Raw genomic sequence first — 21,966 nt, forward strand, 5'->3', positions numbered from 1 at the left:
GAGGATAACGCTGCTGGGGAATTTTATCCCTTCAAATCGATGCTTCATTCTTCTGGAAGCTGCTGGGGAGGATAATGGCTCTTTGCTTTTCTGAGCACAAATGTCATCTCTTTGTTTTGTCTGCTGGGGATCAACTTCCTCCATTGGAAGCTTATTATGTTGGGGGAAACCCTGGTTCAAAGACCACTTCCTTGGTGCTATCTTTATTCTTCCCCAAATGGGTACCTGATTTCCAGAAAATTTTCTAACTGAAAAGAAAATTTTCTGCCCCAGTTTGCATTTTCCCTTATGGTCTTCACTGCCATTCCATTTACCTGTTTCAAACCAAACAAAATTTGTTAGTTTAAAAACCCGGTGGTTGGTTATGATACTCCTACTGGGATGGTTTTTTCCCTTTCTCCCTTCCCCACTCTATGTTGTCCGACCCTCTTGGAACTTGGTCGAAAATCTGTTGGGGATGCTCCTACATCTCGATGATCTGTCGGGGGCCATCTTGGAATTAGGTCCACAATTTTCTCAACTGTTGTTTTCCTGTTTTTCTCCAACTTCCCCTGGAAATTTGGTCATATTGGGATCTAGGCCCCTTTCATCATTTGGTCTTGCGACCAACTTCTTTTCTCTTTATCGCCTTATCTTTGGCGTGTCCTATTCGCATTTTGCTTTGCATCATTTTGGCAACTGGTAGTAAGCTCTGAAAATCCTTTTCAAAAACAAACTGCTGGGAAGGTAAGTCTTTTAAACCAAGAAATGAAAAAGTGATGATTTCAAAAAATAGAAAAAAGAAGAAGTCTTTCTGAACAAATGCTAGGGAAAAGGAAAGAAAAGAACTTATCTGAATGATATAACCGATTCCAACGTTCATGTCGCGCATTCCGGATTAATCAACCCAGTCTATTTGTATCAATCAACCTTCCAGACGGCCTCATGTTGCTGGGGATAAACAGGCACTCAACTCTTTGCGGATCCTTCCCGCCAATCTTGTTTTGTCGCCTCATAGTGCCCTTCGAGGGGTTTTCACTAATAAGACTCTCTCATTTCTCTCAACTCCTGTCGCCTTATGGTGCCTGTGAAGGTTTTCACCGATAAGACTCTCTCATTTTATTTTATTTTTCAGATGGGAATTGGAGTGTTGCCGATATGACTCTCTCTGTTGGGGATTCTTTTGGCTATCAATTCAGTTCCAGCTTATGATCTTCTTCTTTGCTGGGGATCAGAGTGTTATTCTCGACTTCCATTTGCATTGACTTAGCACTTCTCAGATACTGATTGGGAGGTCTTTTTTGGACATCAATAGGGATTTTTGTGTATGGCTGAAAGGAGAAAGGGGTATCAAAAGTTCAAAAATAATTTTTAGGGGTAAAATAGTACAACTCTTGGAATCAAACTTTCTTGCCAAAATTACAAGCGCCAACTTCTGCCCCAGTTTTTCTTGCTTGGGGATTTTTATTTTGTCACAATATGTTACCTTATGCACACTATGTTACACTATGACCGAGCCGTGAGGCGCCTACGTATCCTTCTTTGAGGAATCAGGTCAAACGTAGTTCCCATTCCTTTGTTTTTTTTTCTTGACTTTTCTTTTGTTCTTATTATCATTACTTTTTTCGTTTTCATTACAGATTCCAAAAGAGGGGTATGAAAGAGTAAATAAGGCTCAAAAGGGGAAGCAAAGGTCAAAGTGTTTGGATAGAAGAAAGAATTGCCTTCGTCATTTCATTCTCTGATAAATGCTAAGTACAAACAAACAACAATTACAATTACCAGAAATCATAATATCTCTTAACTGCGTCAGAATTGATAGCCATGTCGACGCATTTCCCTTCGATATCTGTGGATCATAAAGCGTCGGGCTTGCTCTGTTTAGATTGCGATGATCAACACATACCTCGGATTTTCCTTTTTTTTTTTGGCACCACATTAGCCCACCAATCAGGATATCGAGCGGCCCGAATAACCTTAGTATTCAGCTGTTTGGTCACTTCTTCCTTAATCTTCCCACTCACGTTGGTTTTGATCTTCCTAAATTTTGCTGGACGGGGGGTAATGCCGGGTCAGTGGGCAATTTTTGAACCACTAGATTGGTGCTTAAGCGCGGCATGTCGTCGTATGACCATGCAAAATGTTTTGAATTCAGTAAGTGCTTTGATTAGTTCTTCCCTGATGTTTGGTTCCATGTGGATGCTTATCTTAGCTTCCCTGATGTCATCCGCATCCCCTAGATTGACGGCTTCCGTGTCATTTGAGTTGGGCTTTTTTTTTTCTTTTTTTTTTCAACTTAGCTCAACTCTCTGTTAATTTTTCTGAAGGCTTAGTCCTCATCGTATTCCGACTTATCATCACAATCTTGTACTATAAGTTCGAAATCAGATTGATTGATTTCTTTTTTTAGACTAGGTTGAAGATCCATCGTGCATGCCATGTCATTAGAATCAGTAGAAAGAGAACTGTTCAGAAGACAAAAATAAGAAGAAAAATTAAAACAAAATAAGGAATGAGGGAAAAAAACTTTCACTTTATTAAAATACGGGATAGCAAGGTTTCACACTTTGGCGAGCACAAGAAAGATTTGGATTACAACCCTGGAATAATCCAGACAACAAAAAAGAAAATCAGAGCCCACTACCAAGACTCCCTTCGTATAGGAAGAGGAGTAGCCATTCAATTGTTGATTTTTGCTTTCAACCCCACAAACTGTACATCTGCCTCATTGGACCCTTTTCCCAACACCATAACTGGCTTGTTATCCACCTTTTCCAACTATACCACCGTTTTCCCACTGGTTAACATTTATTTTGAACCGACACGGATCATCATCACTGTTTGTGAGGGTTTCTTTAGCTTCCCTCCTTCGTGCATTAGCTCAATCATGTGGGTTTCAAGTTGTGCCGGCAACGGGTTCTGATTGATGTTGGGTGCCTCTGGTGTCTGAACCTCAATCTTGTTGGTGTCAATAAGATTTTGTACTGCATGTTTCAACTTCCAACATTTCTCGGTATCATGACCGAGAGCCCCCGAACAATACTCACAGCTTACCGAGTGGTCCATATTTTTGGGAAAGGGATTTGGCAATCTGGGCTCAACAGGACTCAACAAGCCTAACTGCCTTAATTTGTGGAACACGGCAGTATAGGTTTCCCCTAACTCAGTGAATGTTCTTTGTATTTTTTCATTTCTGAAAGCCTGATTTCCCCGGAAACCTACCCCTGGAGGGTTCTTGTAGGCTCTTGGTGGTGAATAGGTGTTTTGCAGTGGTGTATGTGTGTTCTGGGGAGCCGGTGCGCGCCATTGCAAGCGAACCGGAGGCTGAGTATATGTTTGGGCTTGGTTAATGGAAGAATGGGGCTCTGTAAGGTGATAGTAGTGTTGGGATGAATTGTGGTGGTAAGTTGATTGGCGAGGTCGTTGTTGATTATAGTAAGGCGGTGAACCTCTGGGTCCCGACCAAATTCCTGAACCAACTACCGTTGCTTCCTCTCTCTTCTTTCTTCCGATTTCTCCTACCCTGCCTTGAATAGCTTGAGTAGCTGCCTTAATTGCTGAATAGCTCATAATTTTATTTGTCTTGAGGCCTTCTTCCACCATACCTCCCATCTTCACTACCTCGTTGAATGATTTCCCTACCGCTGAAACCAAATGGGCATAGTAAGTTGGTTCCAAGGCTTGGAGGAAGTAGTCTACCATTTCACTCTCCTTCATAGGAGGATCCACTCTTGCTGCCTGTTCTCTCCACCGAAAACCATACTCTCTGAAACTTTCATTATGTTTCTTCTCAAATTTTGTCAAAGATAATCTATCTGGGATGATTTCCAGATTGTATTGGAAATGGTATGTGAATGCCTGTGCCAGGTCATCCCAGGTGTACCATCTCCCATGGTCCTGGCGTGTATACCACTCCAAAGCTGATCCGCTTAGACTTTGACTGAAGTAAGCCATCAATAATTCATCCTTTCCCCCAGCTCCTCGCATCTTGCTACAGAAACCCCTTAAGTGGGCTACTGGGTCGCCGTGCCCATCGTATAGGTCAAATTTAGGCATCTTGAAACCAACTGGTAATTGTACATTTGGGAACAAGCACAAATCCTTGTAAGCTACACTGACTTGCCCACCTAATCCCTGTATGTCTCAGAATGATTGTTCTAGACTTTTGACCTTCCTGAACATTTCTTCTTGTTCAGCATTTTTGGCTGGCTTGTCAATTTCGGTTGGGATATCAAAACGAGGAGCAGTTGAATGGATTTCGGAGGCTTTGAGGGTGGGCTCCGGGGGTAATATTGGTTGTCCTGGGCCTGGAATGTAGGCTCACTAGGAGATTTGTGGAATGTAGTCGGGGGAGGTGCTACGAAAACAGGAGTCACAGGCGGAGGAAAGTATGAAACTGGTTTTGGAGGTGGAGACTGCGGTGTTTGAGAGGTGGTTCCTCGGTAGTGTTGGTAAATGGGGAAATTTGGGGATAATTCAGTGGTAATATTATCCTGAGTTTGGGTCATTGATGGAGCAGGGTTAGTTGGGTAAGATAGGGGTAACTGCCCTGTAGACCAAGCCTGGTACATTTCAGCCATTTGTTGTTTGAGTTTAAACATCTCTTCTTTCATTTTCCCGACATCCATCTCCTCTAGCTCAATACCTGTGTCAACATCTGGGATAGACATACTTTCGGGTATTCGTCCTTTTGATCTCGTGTGATAATGATAATATGCCAGTATACTCTTTAGAGAAACTAACTGCTTGAATTCTGGAAATGAACAAACTTGTTAGTTTTGAGAATTTAACACATATATAATTACACGTTGAGATGCAATGCTCCTAGACAAATATCCCCTTTCTATTATGCATTTGCTCGACTGCTTGTGTCGTCCCAGTTTTCTTGAAAATTTTATTCACTTATATTTTATTTTATTTTATTATATATATTTTATTGTGGTGGTCGAATCTTATAGAGATTGCCTACGTATCATGCCCCTGCATGAATCAGACCTTGCGTAGTTCGGACCAATAAAAGATAAGCAATACTAATCATTTTTTTTTTCAATTTTCATATTGGGTTTCAAAGGTTTAAAAATGACCTACAAACTAGAAAATCAAACGACCCACATATTATAATCAAAAGTTTTACAAACTCCAAAACAAACGGCCAGCTTCCTTTCTCCGTTTGACAAATGCGCACGTGTACACCATAAATTTAGAAGACTCAGAAAGAAGAAGAGTTTCGTAGCAGTTTTATACACAATTCAGATAATATTAAAGCGGTAAAAGCATCATTTAGCATATTAAGCATAAACATGTAAAAATCAGATAATAAATAAAGCCAACTATAACAGTTATTTTAAGCTCGAATTTCTAACCCTGAACCAGTGGTTCTGGGCCAAGTCCCCAGCAGAGTCGCCAGAGCTGTCACACCTCCTTTTTCCGCACCCGCGAGGGTGCGTGGGAGTTTTTCCAATTAAAGGACAATCGAGACGGGATTGATTTATTTATTTCAGAGTCGCCACTTGGGAGATTTAGGGTGTCCCAAGTCACCAATTTTAATCCCGAATCGAGGAAAAGAATGTCTCCATATTACAGTCTGCGTACCAGAAATCCGGATAAGGAATTCTGTTAACCCGGGAGAAGGTGTTAGGCATTCCCGAGTTCCGTGGTTCTAGCACGGTCGCTCAACTGTTATATTCGGCTTGATTATCTGATTTTATACAAATATGAACTTATGTGCAAATTTTATCTTTTAACCGCTTTATTATTATTGTTTTTAAAAGAAATATGAACATCGCTTAAAGCACGTCTTTGGACTGCGTTACATGAAATGCACCCATAATCCGGAACACGTTTTATTTGATGTTTTGGGATTTGGATTCGGGTCGCATGAAATGCACACCCAGGCTTAAGAAAGTAAAATATTAAACACGCGCCTAAAGAGACTATCGCGTTATTATTTTGGGGAAGACCGTGAAATTCGCTAAACGGTCCTTCCGAATTCTAATTAAACCATACATTTTGTGAGGGCCCCGCAATCTATATGTTTTATTTGGCGAGGCTCGTCTCATTTTTATTTTTACAGGATAAACCTACAATGACTATATTTTCTATTAAGTTCGTCTCTAAACTAAAAGAAAATCTCTTAATTATTTACATGCTGAAAAACGTAACTTATTAGTTATTAGTTTACGGCTAATGCGAATGGAAAATTGCGATCGAGTTTGTACAAAGAAAAACTGCTTTCATTTTATATTCTGTTATTCAATAATACTAGAACATGAGATTGACCATAATATCAAAACAGATTAATTATTTTCCGTAATTTAAACTAACATTATTAGATGAAGAAAGTATACATATGCAACCTCATTATTCATTAATCATTCAACTACATCTTTATACGAAGAAAGAAAAATTATATTCAACCACAAATCTAAACAGGAGGAATTCAACAGGAACAAAGCCTGATTAATATTTCATTTTTTGCTTCAAGCCGAGATTGTACAAATGTGTACCTGGAAACAGCAGTACAAGAACAAAAGAAGGAGAAGTCAGCAGCAGTAATAACACAGCAACAGCAGATTCAGCAACATCGCAAACCAGTACAGTAGGAATAGCAGAAAACCCAGGAGACTATAAACGACTCCAAGTATAGTGAAGAAGTAAAAGGCAGGAAGGTTCTGACTATTTCAGATCTTAAGCGAGGCAATGAAGCAGTAACTATTTTTTTTCAACTTCAAAACTCTCCAAAATGAATTCTGCCCCTGTATATTCAGTGTATACAGAATGTATATCGGGTGTATACTTCTCACTCCGCCCCCTCTTTTTTTCTTCTCTCTATCTAGTTTTTCCTCTCTTTTTTTCCACCCTTCTTCCTAAATTTTCTCTTCTATTTATAGCAAAATTTTCGAAATTTTCAGATTTGTTTTTTATTATTTTATTATTTTTTTAATTAAAAGAAATCCCACTTACAAATTGCTTTTATTTTTTTAGAAAAAGAAATCCCACCTTTATTTACTTTTATTTTTAAAATTCCAACTTTAATTACTTTATCTTATTTAAAATCCCACTTTTTATTTTTTTAAAAGAGAATCTCACTTTATTTAACTTTTCTTTAAAAAATAAACCACTATCTTTTCTTTTTCTTTTAAAAATGCTACTTTCAATTACTTTAAATTTTTTAAATTTTCAGATATCTTTATATTTATTTTTTAATTCCAACCTTCTTTTACTTTTAAATTTTTTAAAACTTTTTACTTTTTTTTAAATTTTCTACATTCTTTTACATTTTTTTTATTTTTTTATTTTTTATTTTTTTAAAATCATTTCCGAAATTACTATATATATATATATATTTTTTTTAAATAAAAATAATAAATAAAATAAAATATTTTCGGATTTTTTTATATATATAAAAAAACAAAAAATAAAACTATTAATAGTGATAATTCACTTTTTTTTATATATTTTTTTTTTGGTTTTGTTTTGTGTTGGACAAAAATGAAGAAGGGGTGTTGGGTTAATGGACTGGGTCGACCCAGTTCGAAATGGACTGGGTCGTAGGGAAGATTGGGCCATTTTTTGGGCCTATAGCTTGAAATTGAAGAAGAGGCCCAATTCCGACTTTCTTTATATTTTCGCTCTCTTTTCTTCTTTTATTTTTCTAAAACTAAATTATAAAAATACTTAAACTATTATTAAGAACTAAATTAAGTTATAAAGGCGCAAATTAACTCCCAATAACAATTAACGCACAATTAAGTATTAATTAAGCATAAAATTGTATATTTGGACATTAAATGCTAAAAATGCAAACGATGCCTATTTTTGTAATTTTTAATTTTTGTAAAACAATTTTAATTACTAACAATTGTAGAATTAAATCCTACATGCAAAATGCGACATATTTTTGTATTTTTTATTAATTTAGCGAATAAACACGCACAGACAAATACAAATAATTCTTCAAAATATCACAAAATTGTACACCAAAGAAAAATCATTTTATTTTTGAATTTTTTGGGAGTAATTCTCATATAGGGCAAAAATCACGTGCTTACATGAGTTATCGTAATTTTCTCTCGATCAACTACGATAATTTACTAGAGCATTTTCTCGAACTACTCTAGCTGGCAATATGTGTAGCTCTAAATTATCCCACCAAAGTTTCGTTATCTCTAAACTCACCTTTAGTTCAAGTAATGAATCTCTTCAATTACCTAAAAGTGGTGTTGTTCAATAGCAGTCTAACCTAATATTCTTTCTCAAGCAATATGAGATAATTAGACACGATTAATCAAGGGCCCATTCAATTAATCACCATATAAAACGTGATTGAACACTCATATAAAATAACAGTGAAACATAATTAAGCTGGGGCATAAACAGTCGCCAAATTACATGAATCTAGCCTATTATCATAGGGAAAATTAAAAGACCAAATAAAAATTAACAAAAAATTAACTTTGTTGATTTAGTTGCTTTTTAGGTAAAAAATTGAATCAGATTGAACAATGAACACCTCAAGTATTGTATAAATATAGCATGAATGAAAATATACAAATATATATTTTTGTTCACTTTTCCGCATATGAGCAAGTTGAGCATAATTGATTAATTTTTCTTCTACAAACTTTGATACCATAAACTTTAATTGGAGTTCCAATCTGCTTGGGTTATGGATTACATTTTTTCTTCTATTTTTATAAAAAAATCTGTTGGTCACTCTTTTTGTCAAACAAGGAATTGTTACCGCAAGTCCTCAACATCTCCCCTCGTCCGTCCTTTTTATAAGAAAAAAAAGAATTGTCGCTGCAGCCCTCTCCTGACGCTGCATCTCGTTGCTCTTGGTAATCCCCTTGTTCGCTATCAGACTACTCTGGTAAATTCTCCTATTTTATTTCTATCGCTGCCTTCTCCTCTCTATTTAATTCTTAACATCCGAATACTGAGTTTTGATTTATGAATTGATTTGTCATAAGAATGAATTGAAGTTTGATTTTTTGTATGTGGATAGATGGGTACTTATTTACTTAACTTGGGCTGGGATTCAGAGGAAAACGATAAATTAGGAAGTCATATGTTGCATTAAATTTTAAGAAATCAGTGGACAAGCAAATATCACTGGAACGAGGGACTGCCTTCACTAAGAAAAGCATTAGAAGGGGAAAGGGGGATTAGAGAATAGAGAGAAGAAGAGGGAATGGAACAGAGAGAAGTGAGAAATAGGATTTCGTTCATTGATTGATACTCCCAAGTGCTATACAATGGTGTATATACACAGGCTCAATTTATTTAGCTAACTATTTATTACTAATGCTAATCCAATGTAATTAGCTAACTAACAGTTCTATTAGCTATTCTAGACATGAAGGAACAGTTTGGATCAAACGGAATTGTGTGGCCAATTCTCTCAGCAGAAGTTTTATGACATGTTGAAAGATAATAAATGCATTTCTCTTTTGCTTAATTAAAACTCAATTATAACTGCATGGCTGACTTAGCTTGCTTTGTCGATATGTTTGTGCAGTTGATCATGGATAAAGGTTGGATGCATGAACGGAAGTTCTCTAAAAAATATATTGAGGGTGTTCAATCTTTTATGCAACTCGTTCGGTCAAACTTTGATCGAAATTCTAAAGTTCGATGTCCATGCCAAGACTGTTTAAATATAGATTTTCAAATACAAGATGTAGTGTATGACCACTTGTTGATAAAAGGAATTACGGGAAGTTACGTGCAATGGATATACCATGGGGAACATTCACAAAGGAGAGATAAAGATGAAGCAATTTACAACGAAGACGAAGATGAAGACGAAGACGAAGACGAAGATGAAGATGAAGAACATGACAACAATGATGGAATTAACGCTACGTTAGAAGATGCCAGTGGAAGATCATTTACCAATTTTTCGGAGGAGACAACAACTGGTAATAATATATATGGTAATATGAGTGAGAAGGAAGCCAAAAAGGTTGACAAATTGTTGGAAGAAGCTGAACATGAATTATACCCGGGATGTCAGAAATTCTCAAAGCTTTCATTCCTTGTGAAGTTGCTACACTTGAAAGTGTACAATCATTGGAGTAATAAGTCATTTGATATGTTGCTAGAGTTACTACGGGAGGCACTGCCAAATGGTGAGACACTTCCTAAGTCATATTATGATGCTAGAAACCAGCTGCAAGGTTTGGGATTAGGATACATTTCTATCCATGCTTGCAAATATGTCTCTTCAGCATTGATTGAGTTAGGCGATTTCTTTCAACGATTATGTTGCAAGACTTTGAGAAAAGATGACTTAGAACAACTAGAAAAGGACATAATTTTAATATTGTGTAAGCTTGAGATGATCTTTCCACCTGCTTTCTTTGATGTTATGGTACATTTGGCTGTGCATTTACCACGAGAGGCTATGTATGGGGGACCAGTACAATATCGTTGGATGTACAAAATTGAAAGATTTTTGTGCAAGCTTAAGCGTTATGTGCGAAACAAGGCACGACCATAAGGTTCTATTGCAGAAGGCTATCTTATTGATGAATGTTTGACATTTTGCTCTATGTATCTTACTGGCATCGAAACTAGATTTAATCGTGAAGATCGAAATGATGATGGATCTAGTAACAAAGATGAAGTTGTTCTGGACATATTCTCAAAGAGTGTTAGACCATTTGGAGATGGAAACTATGATACCATACCAAAGAATGATTTCGATATGGCTCGGTGGTATGTGTTGAATAATTGCGAAGAAGTAGAACCTTTTCTTCGGTATGTTATTTTTCTCTCTATTGTTATTTTTCTGTTTTAAATAATTTATAAGTAATTTATTTTGCAGGGAGCATAAAGAAGAGTTGATTAAGCAAGTTGTTGTGAATATAAAAGAGAAACATAGAGAACAATTTCCTTTATGGTTCAAAAGGAAAGTAAGTAACTTTTTAAGATAAGAATCATCTTAATGTGTTTAAATTCTAATTTGTTTTCCTCTTTACTAATTAAAAGTAATAATTTTTTCATTGTAGATTATGCAATTATATAATAAGGAAAAGTCTGTGTCTATCAATCAGTTATATCCTTTGGCAATAGGACCTGATGTACGTGGAAGAACATATAATGGGTGTACTGTAAATGGTGTTAGGTACCATATTCAAAGACGCGATGAACTACGTAAAAGTCAAAATTGCGGTCTAGTTGTTGAAGGCTATTACGAAAATGAGGTGATTAATTTTTATGGTATTATAACTGACATGATTGAGTTAGAGTATCTTAATGGCAATCCAGTTCTGCTATTTAAATGCAAGTGGTTTGATCTTCGCAAGAAGACAGGGATGCAAAAAGATAAAAATCTTACGAGCATCAATGTTAATAGATTTTGGTATGAAATGATTCTTTTGTACTAGCTACTCAAGCAAGGCAAGTATTTTATATTGATGATCCGAAATTGGGAGAAAATTGGCGAATTGTCCTAAAATTTCAAGATAGACACTTATATGATGTGCCAGAGATGCAAAATTCAGAGACAGGAAATGGCGAAACAAATGATGAAGTATATCAAGATGTTTCACTTGAAAGTAATTCAATTGTCAATGATACGGATAATATGTTGAGTCAACTACATAGAGATGATGTTGATTCGGTTACCCTAGATGCATATGTAATTGAATTGGAGGCTCAAACAGAACATGAAGTTGGTTATGACGAAGAAAATTCTGACGAAGAGGATGACACAATGGTAGAGTACATCAGTGATCATGAGGAGAATGAGGGGAATGAAGGTAATAATAGTACTAATGACGATGAAGTCGATATCACAGATGATGATGACGACATTGGTTTTATGATGTAACCTCATAATAGTAAGGTCAGTAACCTGCTGGGTATGCATCTTTTTTTAATATATTATGTTGGCGATAAGGCGAATGAGAGGTTTTAAATAATTAGGCCATTTATAGAAGTCTTGAGGTAATATCCGCCTGTGTAGGTCTCTCTGTCCTCTGTTTATTTAACTTTATTAAATTTCTAAAGCTGATTCTCCTTTTGTTTTCTCTTAAATGTTAACTTTATTACCTGGTTTCTTAGTTTAGGTGCTTTGGTAAACTTCAAGAAGCTCAATCTTTCTGTTTTTCCACAGGCTTCACTCCAGAATTTGATCATATTCTCTGATAGGCTGCCTAGTCGATTTGCTTCCATTTTCTGTATATACTAATGTCATGTCTCCGTCCTGTGTATTTTTAGATTGCATGATGATGATGAGGTGACAAGGAAGGATCATGTAGCAGCTGGGCTTTGTTGCATACAATTGTTTATGAATTCTTCTTCTCAGGAAGAAGCTATAAGACACTTGGAGAACGCCAAGGTCAGTCCATTTTAAGAATTTGTTCTGCTGCACATCTGCTTTATAGATGGTGTTTATGGTTATCAATGAATTATTGATTTTATAGGGTTGTGCTCTCTTTTCTCTGTCCTAGTTGTCAAACCAAGTTTAGATGCTTAGGGAAGCCAAAAAATACTGGCAAGGTGCACTTTTATAAGCAGCGTGTGCAAGGAATTACACAAATGCTGGGTATGCATCTTTTTTTAATATATTATGTTGGCGATAGGGCGAATGAGAGGTTTTAAATAATTAGGCCATTTATAGATGTCTTGACAAATTGCTTAAGAGTATGGTCACTGAAGAAGAAGCTGAGAAACAGGTTATTGAATTTGTCAAGAGAAACATTGGCACATATACACCATTACTAGCAGGAAATTCAGTCTACGTGAATTTTCAATTTTTGAAGAAATACATGCCAAATCTGGCTAGTCTTTTTTCACATGTACTAGTTGATGTCAGCAGTGTCAAGGCATTGTGTGTTCGTTGGTTTCCAATAGCAAAAAGGCTCCTAAAAAGGAAAGCAAGCATAGAGCTATGGATGACATTAAGGAGAGCATAGCAGAACTCAATTACTTCAAGGAACACATATTCAAGGCCTCCAAGTCTAATAAGAATCCAAGGCTTGTTGCTTTTCACAAGCTCCATGTTGTGCAGCAAACCAAAGATAATAAGAGTGTTGTTCCATTAAACAGCTAAATAATAGTATATATATTACCTTGTCCCCAGCTGCTAGAATTACTAGTTGGCCATCTTCAGCTGGCTTTTTGCTCCTTGAAACTGGAGCTTCAACAAGACAACCACCCTTTGATGTAATGGCCTGTAATCATTCACTATTAGTATTTCACTTCAACTTACTAATTCTTTGCTGTTCTAATATGTGCAGTATTCATCATAAACTTGACTCTGATAGTACACTGCTTCAGCTCTAGTGTAAAACAAGTCAAGAATTAATATTCCCACATGCAATTCCAACCTCACTAATCTTTGAAGAAGTATCGGCATCAACGGTTGACATGTCTATATACCCCTTCCCACCACATATCTACTCAAGAGCACCATCTTATCAGGCTCTTAAGATTTCAAAGACAAATTACCCCTGCTTTAGTTGAACCTGGTCAGTGATGGAATTTTGTCCAGACGAACAGATCGATTTTCTGCTGAGCTTTCTGCTGCACATTGTTCAGGGACCACTACAACCTTCTCATGGTATATAACACCACCTGTTCATCTTTGGGTGCATGATGGTACAACAACGTAAATAACTAGATGATTCCAGCTGCTTGAAAGTCTTCAAGCCAGTCATGATCCTAATGAGCACAGCTACTGCAGTCGATATGACCTCTACCTTTGTTTTTTGCCAAAAAAGGATTGTAGTTTTCAACGAGATGTTTATAAATTGATCCTTTAGAACAACCAATTGGATATTCCTGTTTTCTGGTAATTCTTTTTACTAATAATTACTAGGAACCTCAGACCTCTCTATTCCTTCGAGGTAGGGTTAAGGTATGCGTACACACTACCCTCCCCAGACCCCACTAGTGAGATTTCACTGGGTCGTTGTTATTGTTGTTGTTGTTGTTGTTGTTATAGATGTCTTGAGGTAATATCCGCCTGTGTAGGTCTCTCTGTCCTCTGTTTATTCTACTTTAAATTTCTAAAGCAGATTCTCCTTTTGTTTTCTCTTAAATGTTAACTTTATTAGTGTCTATCACATGAACTCCAAATAGTGAAAGAGTAAATAAATTACCCGCTTAATGCTTTAAGCGTTATGAACAGATGGTTGCCATATTGCTCTTCCCTTAATTTTTTTGGTCTCTTAGACTTAAAAGGAAACACAATTACTTAAAAAATGACCAGATTAGCAACTACACTCTACCTTTTTATTTTATGGAAGACTTCCACTGTAAGTCTACAATCGACTTAACATCTTATTCCAATTTCCAATAAAAAAATAATTAGATCTATATTAACAAACATAACATTCCATGATAAGTTTTTTTCTATAAAATGAGCATTTAACTTCACCTCTCAAATTAAAAAGAAGTGTTCTTCGAAAACTCTGTAATTATGAAATCTAAAGAAGTAGTGAATGCTTTATTTATTTATTTTGATATGATTTTCTGTTTGATTTTTCATATGTTTTCTTATGTTACATCTGGCATTGTATAATATATTTTTTATTTTTGCCATTATAAAAATCTAAATTCTTTTGAATCAAATAAATATAAAATAAAGATATTTGACTGCGCGAAGCGTGGCCCAATTAACTAGTTATTTGACAGTTGAGGTATTATGTTGGACTCCATATGCTCGGATTATGTTATAGATATAAGTCCATATATAGATTGTTCCTATCTAAACAATATGAAATTTTGTAGCAGCAAGTGTTCCTTGGGTTCTACTAAATTTTAATATGGTTTTTTGGTTTTATATTTTCTAAAGTTAGATATGGCAATTGAATCAAAATGAGTATGGTTTTAATTTTATTTCTTTCATTTGTAGGTCATATAGACTTCATAATAGAACTTTATAAATGGGATTCAAGTTTCTCGAACTTGATAATTTTTTAAGATGGGTGCTTCAGTCATAAGGTTAATTAGTCCTAAAGTAACTTTTTGTATCATATATGAACAAAACTATATCTTTTAGTTTTTTTTACTATGAATCTTTTTTTGTCGCCAATAATTGTACTATTCAACTACAAAATTCAAGTCGTAGCCATTTAAAAATCATATTTTTCGTGACAAAAATTTTCTTGTGACTAAACTGTACGTTAAACAGAGACAATTAAATAATTGTCACTAATTGTTTGCACTATTAGTGACAAAAACTAATGTCATAATAAATTAGAAACTTTTATAGCTAAAGTTTACCATGTTTAACTACAAATTTTATTTTGTCACTATTGTAATAACACATTTTTTGTGACGAAATTTTTTTGTGTCCAAAGTTTTACCAATTTTAAGACAAATTATGATTTGTCACAAATTGGATACATCATTAGTGACAAAATAATATGTCACCAATTATATAAAATTCGTGGCTAATGCTATTAAATAATGGCGCCAAGTTATTTTTTGATGGGAAACTTTAGTGGACAAAACTTTTGCTACGAAATTTTATGTTTCGTCACTAAAACTATGTGGATTATGTATCTAAACACGAAACATAATTTTCGTCACGAAAAGTGAATAATTAGTGACGAATTTTGTGTCGTGGCTAAAAGTTTTGTAGCTAAATATCACATTTATTGTAGTGAGAAGGAGGTGGGGAGAGAATTTGAGCAAGGTTTTGAAGCTTTGATATTTTAAAGAGAGAAAGGGTCAACCCTCCACATCCAATACACTTCAAGGTATGATTTCTTGATACATCTATGATGTTATAACATCATTATATATTAGAACTAACACATACATGGATCCAATCAATAGGAATTCACTTGAATCTTGAAGAATCATCAAGAACACCAAAGAAGAGATTTTCCAGGGTTTCCTTCAAAAGGTAAATTCTTCTACTCCAACCTCATTTATGAGATATAAATGAGTGTATATATGATATTCATGAAATTAAGAAGTAGTTGAATGTGAGTAATTATGAAACCCTAGTTGGATATAACATGAATAGTAACTTGGGGTATTAAATGGAGATTGTTTAGTTGTTTATAACCCTAATAGGCAGTTAAGTATTACAAATAAGATTGTTAAGAATGAAGGAACATATTTGGTAGGAAAGATGAACTCTAAGTACCTATAGTCAAGAGTAAAGGCCTAAATGGGTCTTGTTGGGTATTGTTAAACAACTCTTGACTCGTGTGGGATAATTATGTAGATTGTAATTGGTTGAAAACCTTGGATACTTGTGGTAAAGTTTTGGGAGCATATTGAGGTATGTTGAAATCTACTACTTCACAGAGCTTTTCCTCCAAATCGCATATCGTAAAATTGTTTAGAACATGACTTCTAATTGTGGATCCTAACTTGTGGGGACGAGCGGGTTGAGATTACACCATCCTTGCATTATAAATTTATATGTGCCATTAATGAGCTATTTTATTGAAAATATAAAGTGTAATATTTTTGAAATATTTTTACATATTGGAGTGGCACTTGTTCAACTAAAAGATAGATTCTCATCTTGTTAATTCTTTTTTTATTACATTAAATTAAAGAAGGTTTTCATTTGATTCTTATTCAAATGGTTGGGTCAGTTATGAACATTGTAAATTAATTTGAGGTAGATTTTTTTGAGGCTTATAAGCTATGAATCTATTTTAGAAATTCAAATATTATGGGAGTTACTAGTGGAGACCATCGAAATTAGTTCGAATTTTGATTTGTTACCATAGAATTATATGTATCGATGTAGGGACACATTCCACGATTAACCCGAGGTTTCTGGGATAAAATCCCCTAAGGCAAATGATCATTAATAAATGTAATGATAATTCAATTCGTATGTTACTACGGAAAACCGCCCGGATAAGCAGGGTCAAATACTTGTGACTAGGTTAAACACCTAGTGTTGTTTCTATTATGTCAATGTCGGTATAGTGCTCCCGTTAAAAGTAAAACCTCATATGATTTTAGTTGAACTTAAAGGCTAAATGAAATGACTTTGAACTACGTTTTACATTATTATTTCATCTTCTTGTTTAAATTATGAATTGATATAAATGCTCCCTTGTCATATCAACGCTTTGCATATCTCTTAATCTTCTTTTCCTATCTTGTCCCACTCTTTGAGCGGTTCATAATTCATACTAGTGTGGAGATTAGGCCCTTTGACCAAATTTTCATTTCTGTTTTCAGGCACCGGTCCTAAGCAGTGCGAGCCTCGTGGATAGGACAGCTCCACATTTCCAATTGATATTTTTGGTGAGGCTCCACTCTTACTATCGTGGAGTAACATTTATTTTATGCTTTTGGATCACCGGTGTTAAAAAATAACAAATAAAATGGCTTTGAGGTGTGAAAATCTACTGTCCTTAAAGAGTTATCGCCTATATACTAATTTAGGGAAAATCAAAACGATTCTCTTCATGATACAACAAAACCTGCAATAATACTTGTGATTTTCTATACCACTTCACTGGAAATTCTTGTGTATTTATAGGCAACCAACAGACCCTTTAAGAAAAGATGTCTTGTTTCACAAACAGACATATCTGGACAGATCCTTTCATAACAGACATAACTGTTTATTTGAATTTTGAATTTAAAATTCAAATAAATTAATTTTTCTGTCACAAAATAAAATAATTAACTTAAGGATCCGACCCGGCACGCGCCCAAGCCCCAAGTCCAAGTCTTTGATTATATGATGTATAAATATATCGTGTACTTAATTGTACACACTTAAAAGTATGTGTCCTAAATCAAAGACATGAAAGAGACAAGTGCATAAAAGGCTCCAAAATAACCTTCTCTCTTCCAATGTGGGAACAATCCCACTTCCCAACTCTAAAATAACAAACTATCTTACAATCCCCTACTAATTTGTTATTTCACTTTATAACACTTGTGAATAATAGATAGTATCTTATATAAATTTGAACTTTTCGTTAGTGTAAGTGCTTTAAAGTTTTGATGAAGTTATTGGTATCTTAGGATTTGAACTACAACTCATTGTGCTAAAATCGAAAATAACACACACACAACGTTATTTATTAGCTTAGAAAATTCAGTATTCGCTTTAGCACGTTTACGGCCATGTGCTCATCATGAATTCATGAATATTTACAAGATCAACCCTTTAAATCTTGCCAGAAGCGGCACAACTTCAATATTCATATAGGTGGAATTAGGTACTATATCCCTATTACTCCAGACATTAATAATTCCATTAAGATTAATCAACCTTTTCATGTAACAGTATGCACTTTGGAGTTTGTCTTTATGCCTCTGTTATAACAAGAATTTAACAACTCCTTAACTCCTTACATAACAGTAAGTAATACAATAGAATTAGGGCTCCTAAAGAGGAGATCAATGCTTAAACAATACAAGTAACTTGTTATTACCCATTGAACTTATATTATTAAAGTGTATACTAACTCAAAGTGGGATTTCATTACTTGTATTTAATTTAAAGGGTCTCAACCCCATCCTTTCACAAGTTTGTTGTACTACATCTCTACCCAATGGCTTCGTAAGTGGATCAGCCAAATTCTTATTTGATCTCACATATATTATAGCTATAACTCCAATTGTAATTAATTCTCTTATATAAGCATGTCTCAATCTTATATGTCTCGATTTCCCATTGTACATTTTATTGTGAGCAACACACATTGTAGTCTCACTATCACAGAACATGGAAATGGTTGGCATAGGTTGTGGCCATAACTTTATATCAAGTAACATATTCCTCGGCCATTCTACTTCTTTTCCAGCAGCTGCTAATTGATCTCATCCAAGTCACACCTCAATTCAAGGTTATGAAACGGTCGATTATCGTGACGACCCGGCCAGTCGTCTCATGAGTTACCGCTCCATTTTCTCCCTTTCTGCTTCTTTATGCTTTGTTTATCCGTATTTTGTGGTATGTGGTTCGTCGGATCGAATCCGAAATAATTTTGGTAAGGTTTGAGACACTTAGTCTCTTTTGAGGAAACTTAAGTTGGAAAAGTCAACCGGACGTTGACTTATGTGTTAGAGGAATTGAATGTGAGTTCTGATGGTTCGGTTAGCTTCGGGAGGTAATTTGGGACTTAGGAGCATGATCAGAATGAGTTTTGGAGGTTCGAAGTAGATTTAGGCTTGAATTGGCGAAGTTGATATTTTGGCAATTTCCGGTTGATAGGCGAGATTTTGATATAAAGGTCGGAATGGAATTCCGAGAGTTGCAGTAGTTCTGTTGGGTCATTTAGGATTTGTGTGCAAAATTTCAGGTCATTCGGACGTGGTTTGGTTGTTTTTTTTATCAAAAGCGGAATTTGGAGGATTTTGGAAACTTAGGCTTGAATCCGATGTTTTTTGATTGATTTGATGTTGTTTGAGGTGTTTTGAAGATTGGTACAAGTTTGAATAAGGTTTTGGGATATGTTGGTACCTTTGGTTGAGGTCTCGGGGGGTCTCGGGTGAGTTTCGAGGGGTTGAACGGATCATTTTTAAGTTAAAAAAGTTGCAGATTTTGAGTTCCAATAGTTGCACGCATTTTGGTCTTCGCGTTCGCAAGTGGACCCTCGAGTTCGCGAAGGGTGAGGAAGGGAGGCGTCAGGTTTGGCCTTCGCATTCGCGAAGGGGAGTCCCGCATTCGCGAAGGGCCGGAATTGTAAGTATCGTGCTCGCGAGAGGCTTGGTAGCATTCGTGTAGGTTGGTGAGGCTGAGGCATCGCGTTCGCGATGGTGGGGTCGCGTTCACGAAGAAGAGTTTTAGTCAACGGGATTTTTGTGCTTCGCGAATGCGAGGCTTTGACCGCGTTCGTGAAGAAGGAAATTAGGCATGGGCAGAAGGTTTAAAAGGTCGTCTTGTCCGCGAAGGTGGGGTTTATTTCTTCCATTGTTGGTCGTTTTTGGAGCTTTTTTAAAGGGATTGAAGAGGGATTCAAGGGGAATTACTTGGAGGTAAGATTCTTGGACTTAAAACTCGATTCTAACGTGAATTCCACCTAAATGATCATGGAAATTAAGCCAAAAATTGAAGAACTAGGACTTGGGAATTTAGACCTTTGATTGAGGATTTGAAGGACCATTTGAGGTTGGATTTCAGAACTTTTGATATGTACGAACTCGTGGGGAGATAAGGAATCTATTGATGTAAAAGTTATCTTATTTCGAGATGTGGGCCCGGGGATCAGGTTTTGGTAATTTCGAGATTTATGTTGTAAATTGATTATTTTTGCTTGGGCTTCGTTCTTTTAGCATATTTTGACTTCCTCGTTCTGATTTTGGATAGATTCGACACGAGTGGAGGCCGAATCAAGGGTCAAAGGCTTCACGAGCTAAAGATTTGACCAGTTCGAGGTGAGTAATGATTGTAAATGATGTTCTGAGGGTATGAAACCCCGGACTTGCACATCGTAGTGTTATATCGAGGTGAGACACACGCTTGATGACGAGCGTGGGGTCGTGAACTGTTGGGGATTGTGACTTAGTCCATTCCGGATGACTATTTTATCACATATTTAACTGAAATCTATTTGTTATCATCATTATTTTGGCTGAATGCCATATTTGGGCTTCGTGCCAACTATTTGAACCCTTCGGGGATTTTTACTGGTATTTCCTCATTGTTTTGACCTTATACTTGAACTCAGTCATGTTATATTTCACTGTTTTTTGTACTTAGCCATGTTTACTTTGTTTTAACACTTACATGATCTTTTAAATGATATTTTTGGGCTGAGAATCATGTTTTACTATTGCCCGAGTAGCTTGTGAGGATTTTTGACTGAGTAAGGCCGAGAGCCTATGTTGTGAGGAAACATTTGATACTGATTATGAGGCAGAGGGCCTGAGATATGTACGCCATGAGGTGGCTTGATTGATATGAGGCCGAGGGCTTAGTGATGATGCCACGAGGTGGCTTGATATTGCGTTTGGGCCGTAAGGGGCCCCTCCAGGAGTCTGCACACCCCTAGTGAGTGTGGGTACCCATTGTGATGTGAGAATGAGCCCGAAGGGCTGGTATTGTTCTGAGATATTGCCCGAGGGGCTGGTATTGTTCTGAGATATTGCCCGAGGGGTGGTTTTGTTGATACATTGCCCGAGGGGCGAACCTTTACGTGTTTATTTTTCCGTAATTGCCTGTCAACTATATGCTTACTTGTTGAAAAAGGATTTTACTTATCTTTTAACTGATTTACTATTTTTAAATGGTTTTACTACTTCATTATAGAATGCCCTGTGCCTTACGTGTTTTCTTGCTTTCAGTCTTTATTTACATTTGTTACTTACTGAGTTGGAGTACTCACTTTACTCCCTGCACCCTATGTGCAGATTCAGGCGTAGCTGATCCCACTCCTGAGTGCTGATCATTTCCAGCTTCAGGCAGATCCGAGAAGTCTTTAGGTAGCTATTGGCGTTCGCAGCCCGGAGCTCCTCCCTATCTCTTTTCCTTTATGTCCTTAGTTCTGTAGTAAACTCTGTAGTTACTTTGGGGTAATCTGTGTTGTTAGATGCTCGTGACTTGTGACACCCCGTATCAGACTGTGTTTGGGCTGTATTCCGCATATTATACTATCTTTTGCTTAGACTTTGGTTTATTAGCTCATGCTTAGACTATTTATTACTGTTTAACTACTTAAAAAGTGAATTGGGTTTAATTGGATGGCTTTGTCTTCACGAGAGGCGCCATCACGACCGAGTTCAAGTTTAGGGTCGTGACAAATTGGTATCAGATCCTAGGTTACATAGGTCTCACGAGTCATGAGCAGCTTTGCAGAATCTTTAGGAAAAACATCATATTGTTGAAATTCTTGTCGCGCGAATTTGTTGATCCGAGTACTAAACTTTGTTATTCTATTCTCTCATAGATGGTGAGGACACGCGCTACTGGTCGGGATGGACGACCACCAGTTCCACCAGTTGTGGCCACTAGAGGCTGAGGATGCGGTCGTGGTCGTGGTAGGGTCAGAGCAGCTAGGGCAGCACCTGCAGATCCACCAGCTGCCGTAGTTT

The 21,966-nt window shown here is 36.3% G+C and overlaps 1 protein-coding gene across 8 annotated transcripts; it reads left to right on the forward strand.

Moving 5' to 3' along the window:
* Window positions 1–8,571: 8,571 nt before the first annotated feature.
* Window positions 8,572–14,029, forward strand: LOC107795833 (uncharacterized). 8 transcript variants are annotated; one of them, XM_075251594.1, is made up of 6 exons: window positions 8,572–8,851; window positions 9,500–10,701; window positions 10,811–10,898; window positions 10,995–11,833; window positions 12,208–12,328; window positions 13,230–14,029. In XM_075251594.1, the coding sequence occupies exons 1-2, from the start codon at window positions 8,648–8,650 to the stop codon at window positions 10,481–10,483; spliced, it is 1,188 nt and encodes a 395-aa protein (XP_075107695.1). In that variant the 5' UTR covers window positions 8,572–8,647; the 3' UTR covers window positions 10,484–10,701; window positions 10,811–10,898; window positions 10,995–11,833; window positions 12,208–12,328; window positions 13,230–14,029. The 8 variants fall into 8 exon arrangements, with proteins under 8 accessions (XP_075107695.1, XP_075107689.1, XP_075107696.1 ...); XM_075251588.1 differs by having other exon boundaries at window positions 8,595–8,851; window positions 9,500–10,743; XM_075251595.1 differs by having other exon boundaries at window positions 8,595–8,851; window positions 9,500–10,743; window positions 11,111–11,833.
* The last annotated feature ends 7,937 nt before the right edge of the window (window positions 14,030–21,966 follow it).

Source organism: Nicotiana tabacum, chromosome 1, assembly GCF_000715075.1.
Source record: "Nicotiana tabacum cultivar K326 chromosome 1, ASM71507v2, whole genome shotgun sequence".
NCBI classification, from domain to species: Eukaryota; Viridiplantae; Streptophyta; class Magnoliopsida; order Solanales; family Solanaceae; genus Nicotiana; species Nicotiana tabacum.

Excerpts from the sequence above, each read along its gene's own strand:
- LOC107795833 (XM_075251594.1), top strand. The coding sequence starts at position 8,648 with ATGGATTACATTTTTTCTTCTATTTTTATAAAAAAATCTGTTGGTCAC. Across the intron at positions 8,852-9,499 it reads TTCGCTATCAGACTACTCTG|TTGATCATGGATAAAGGTTG; the intron begins GTAAATTCTCCT and ends ATGTTTGTGCAG.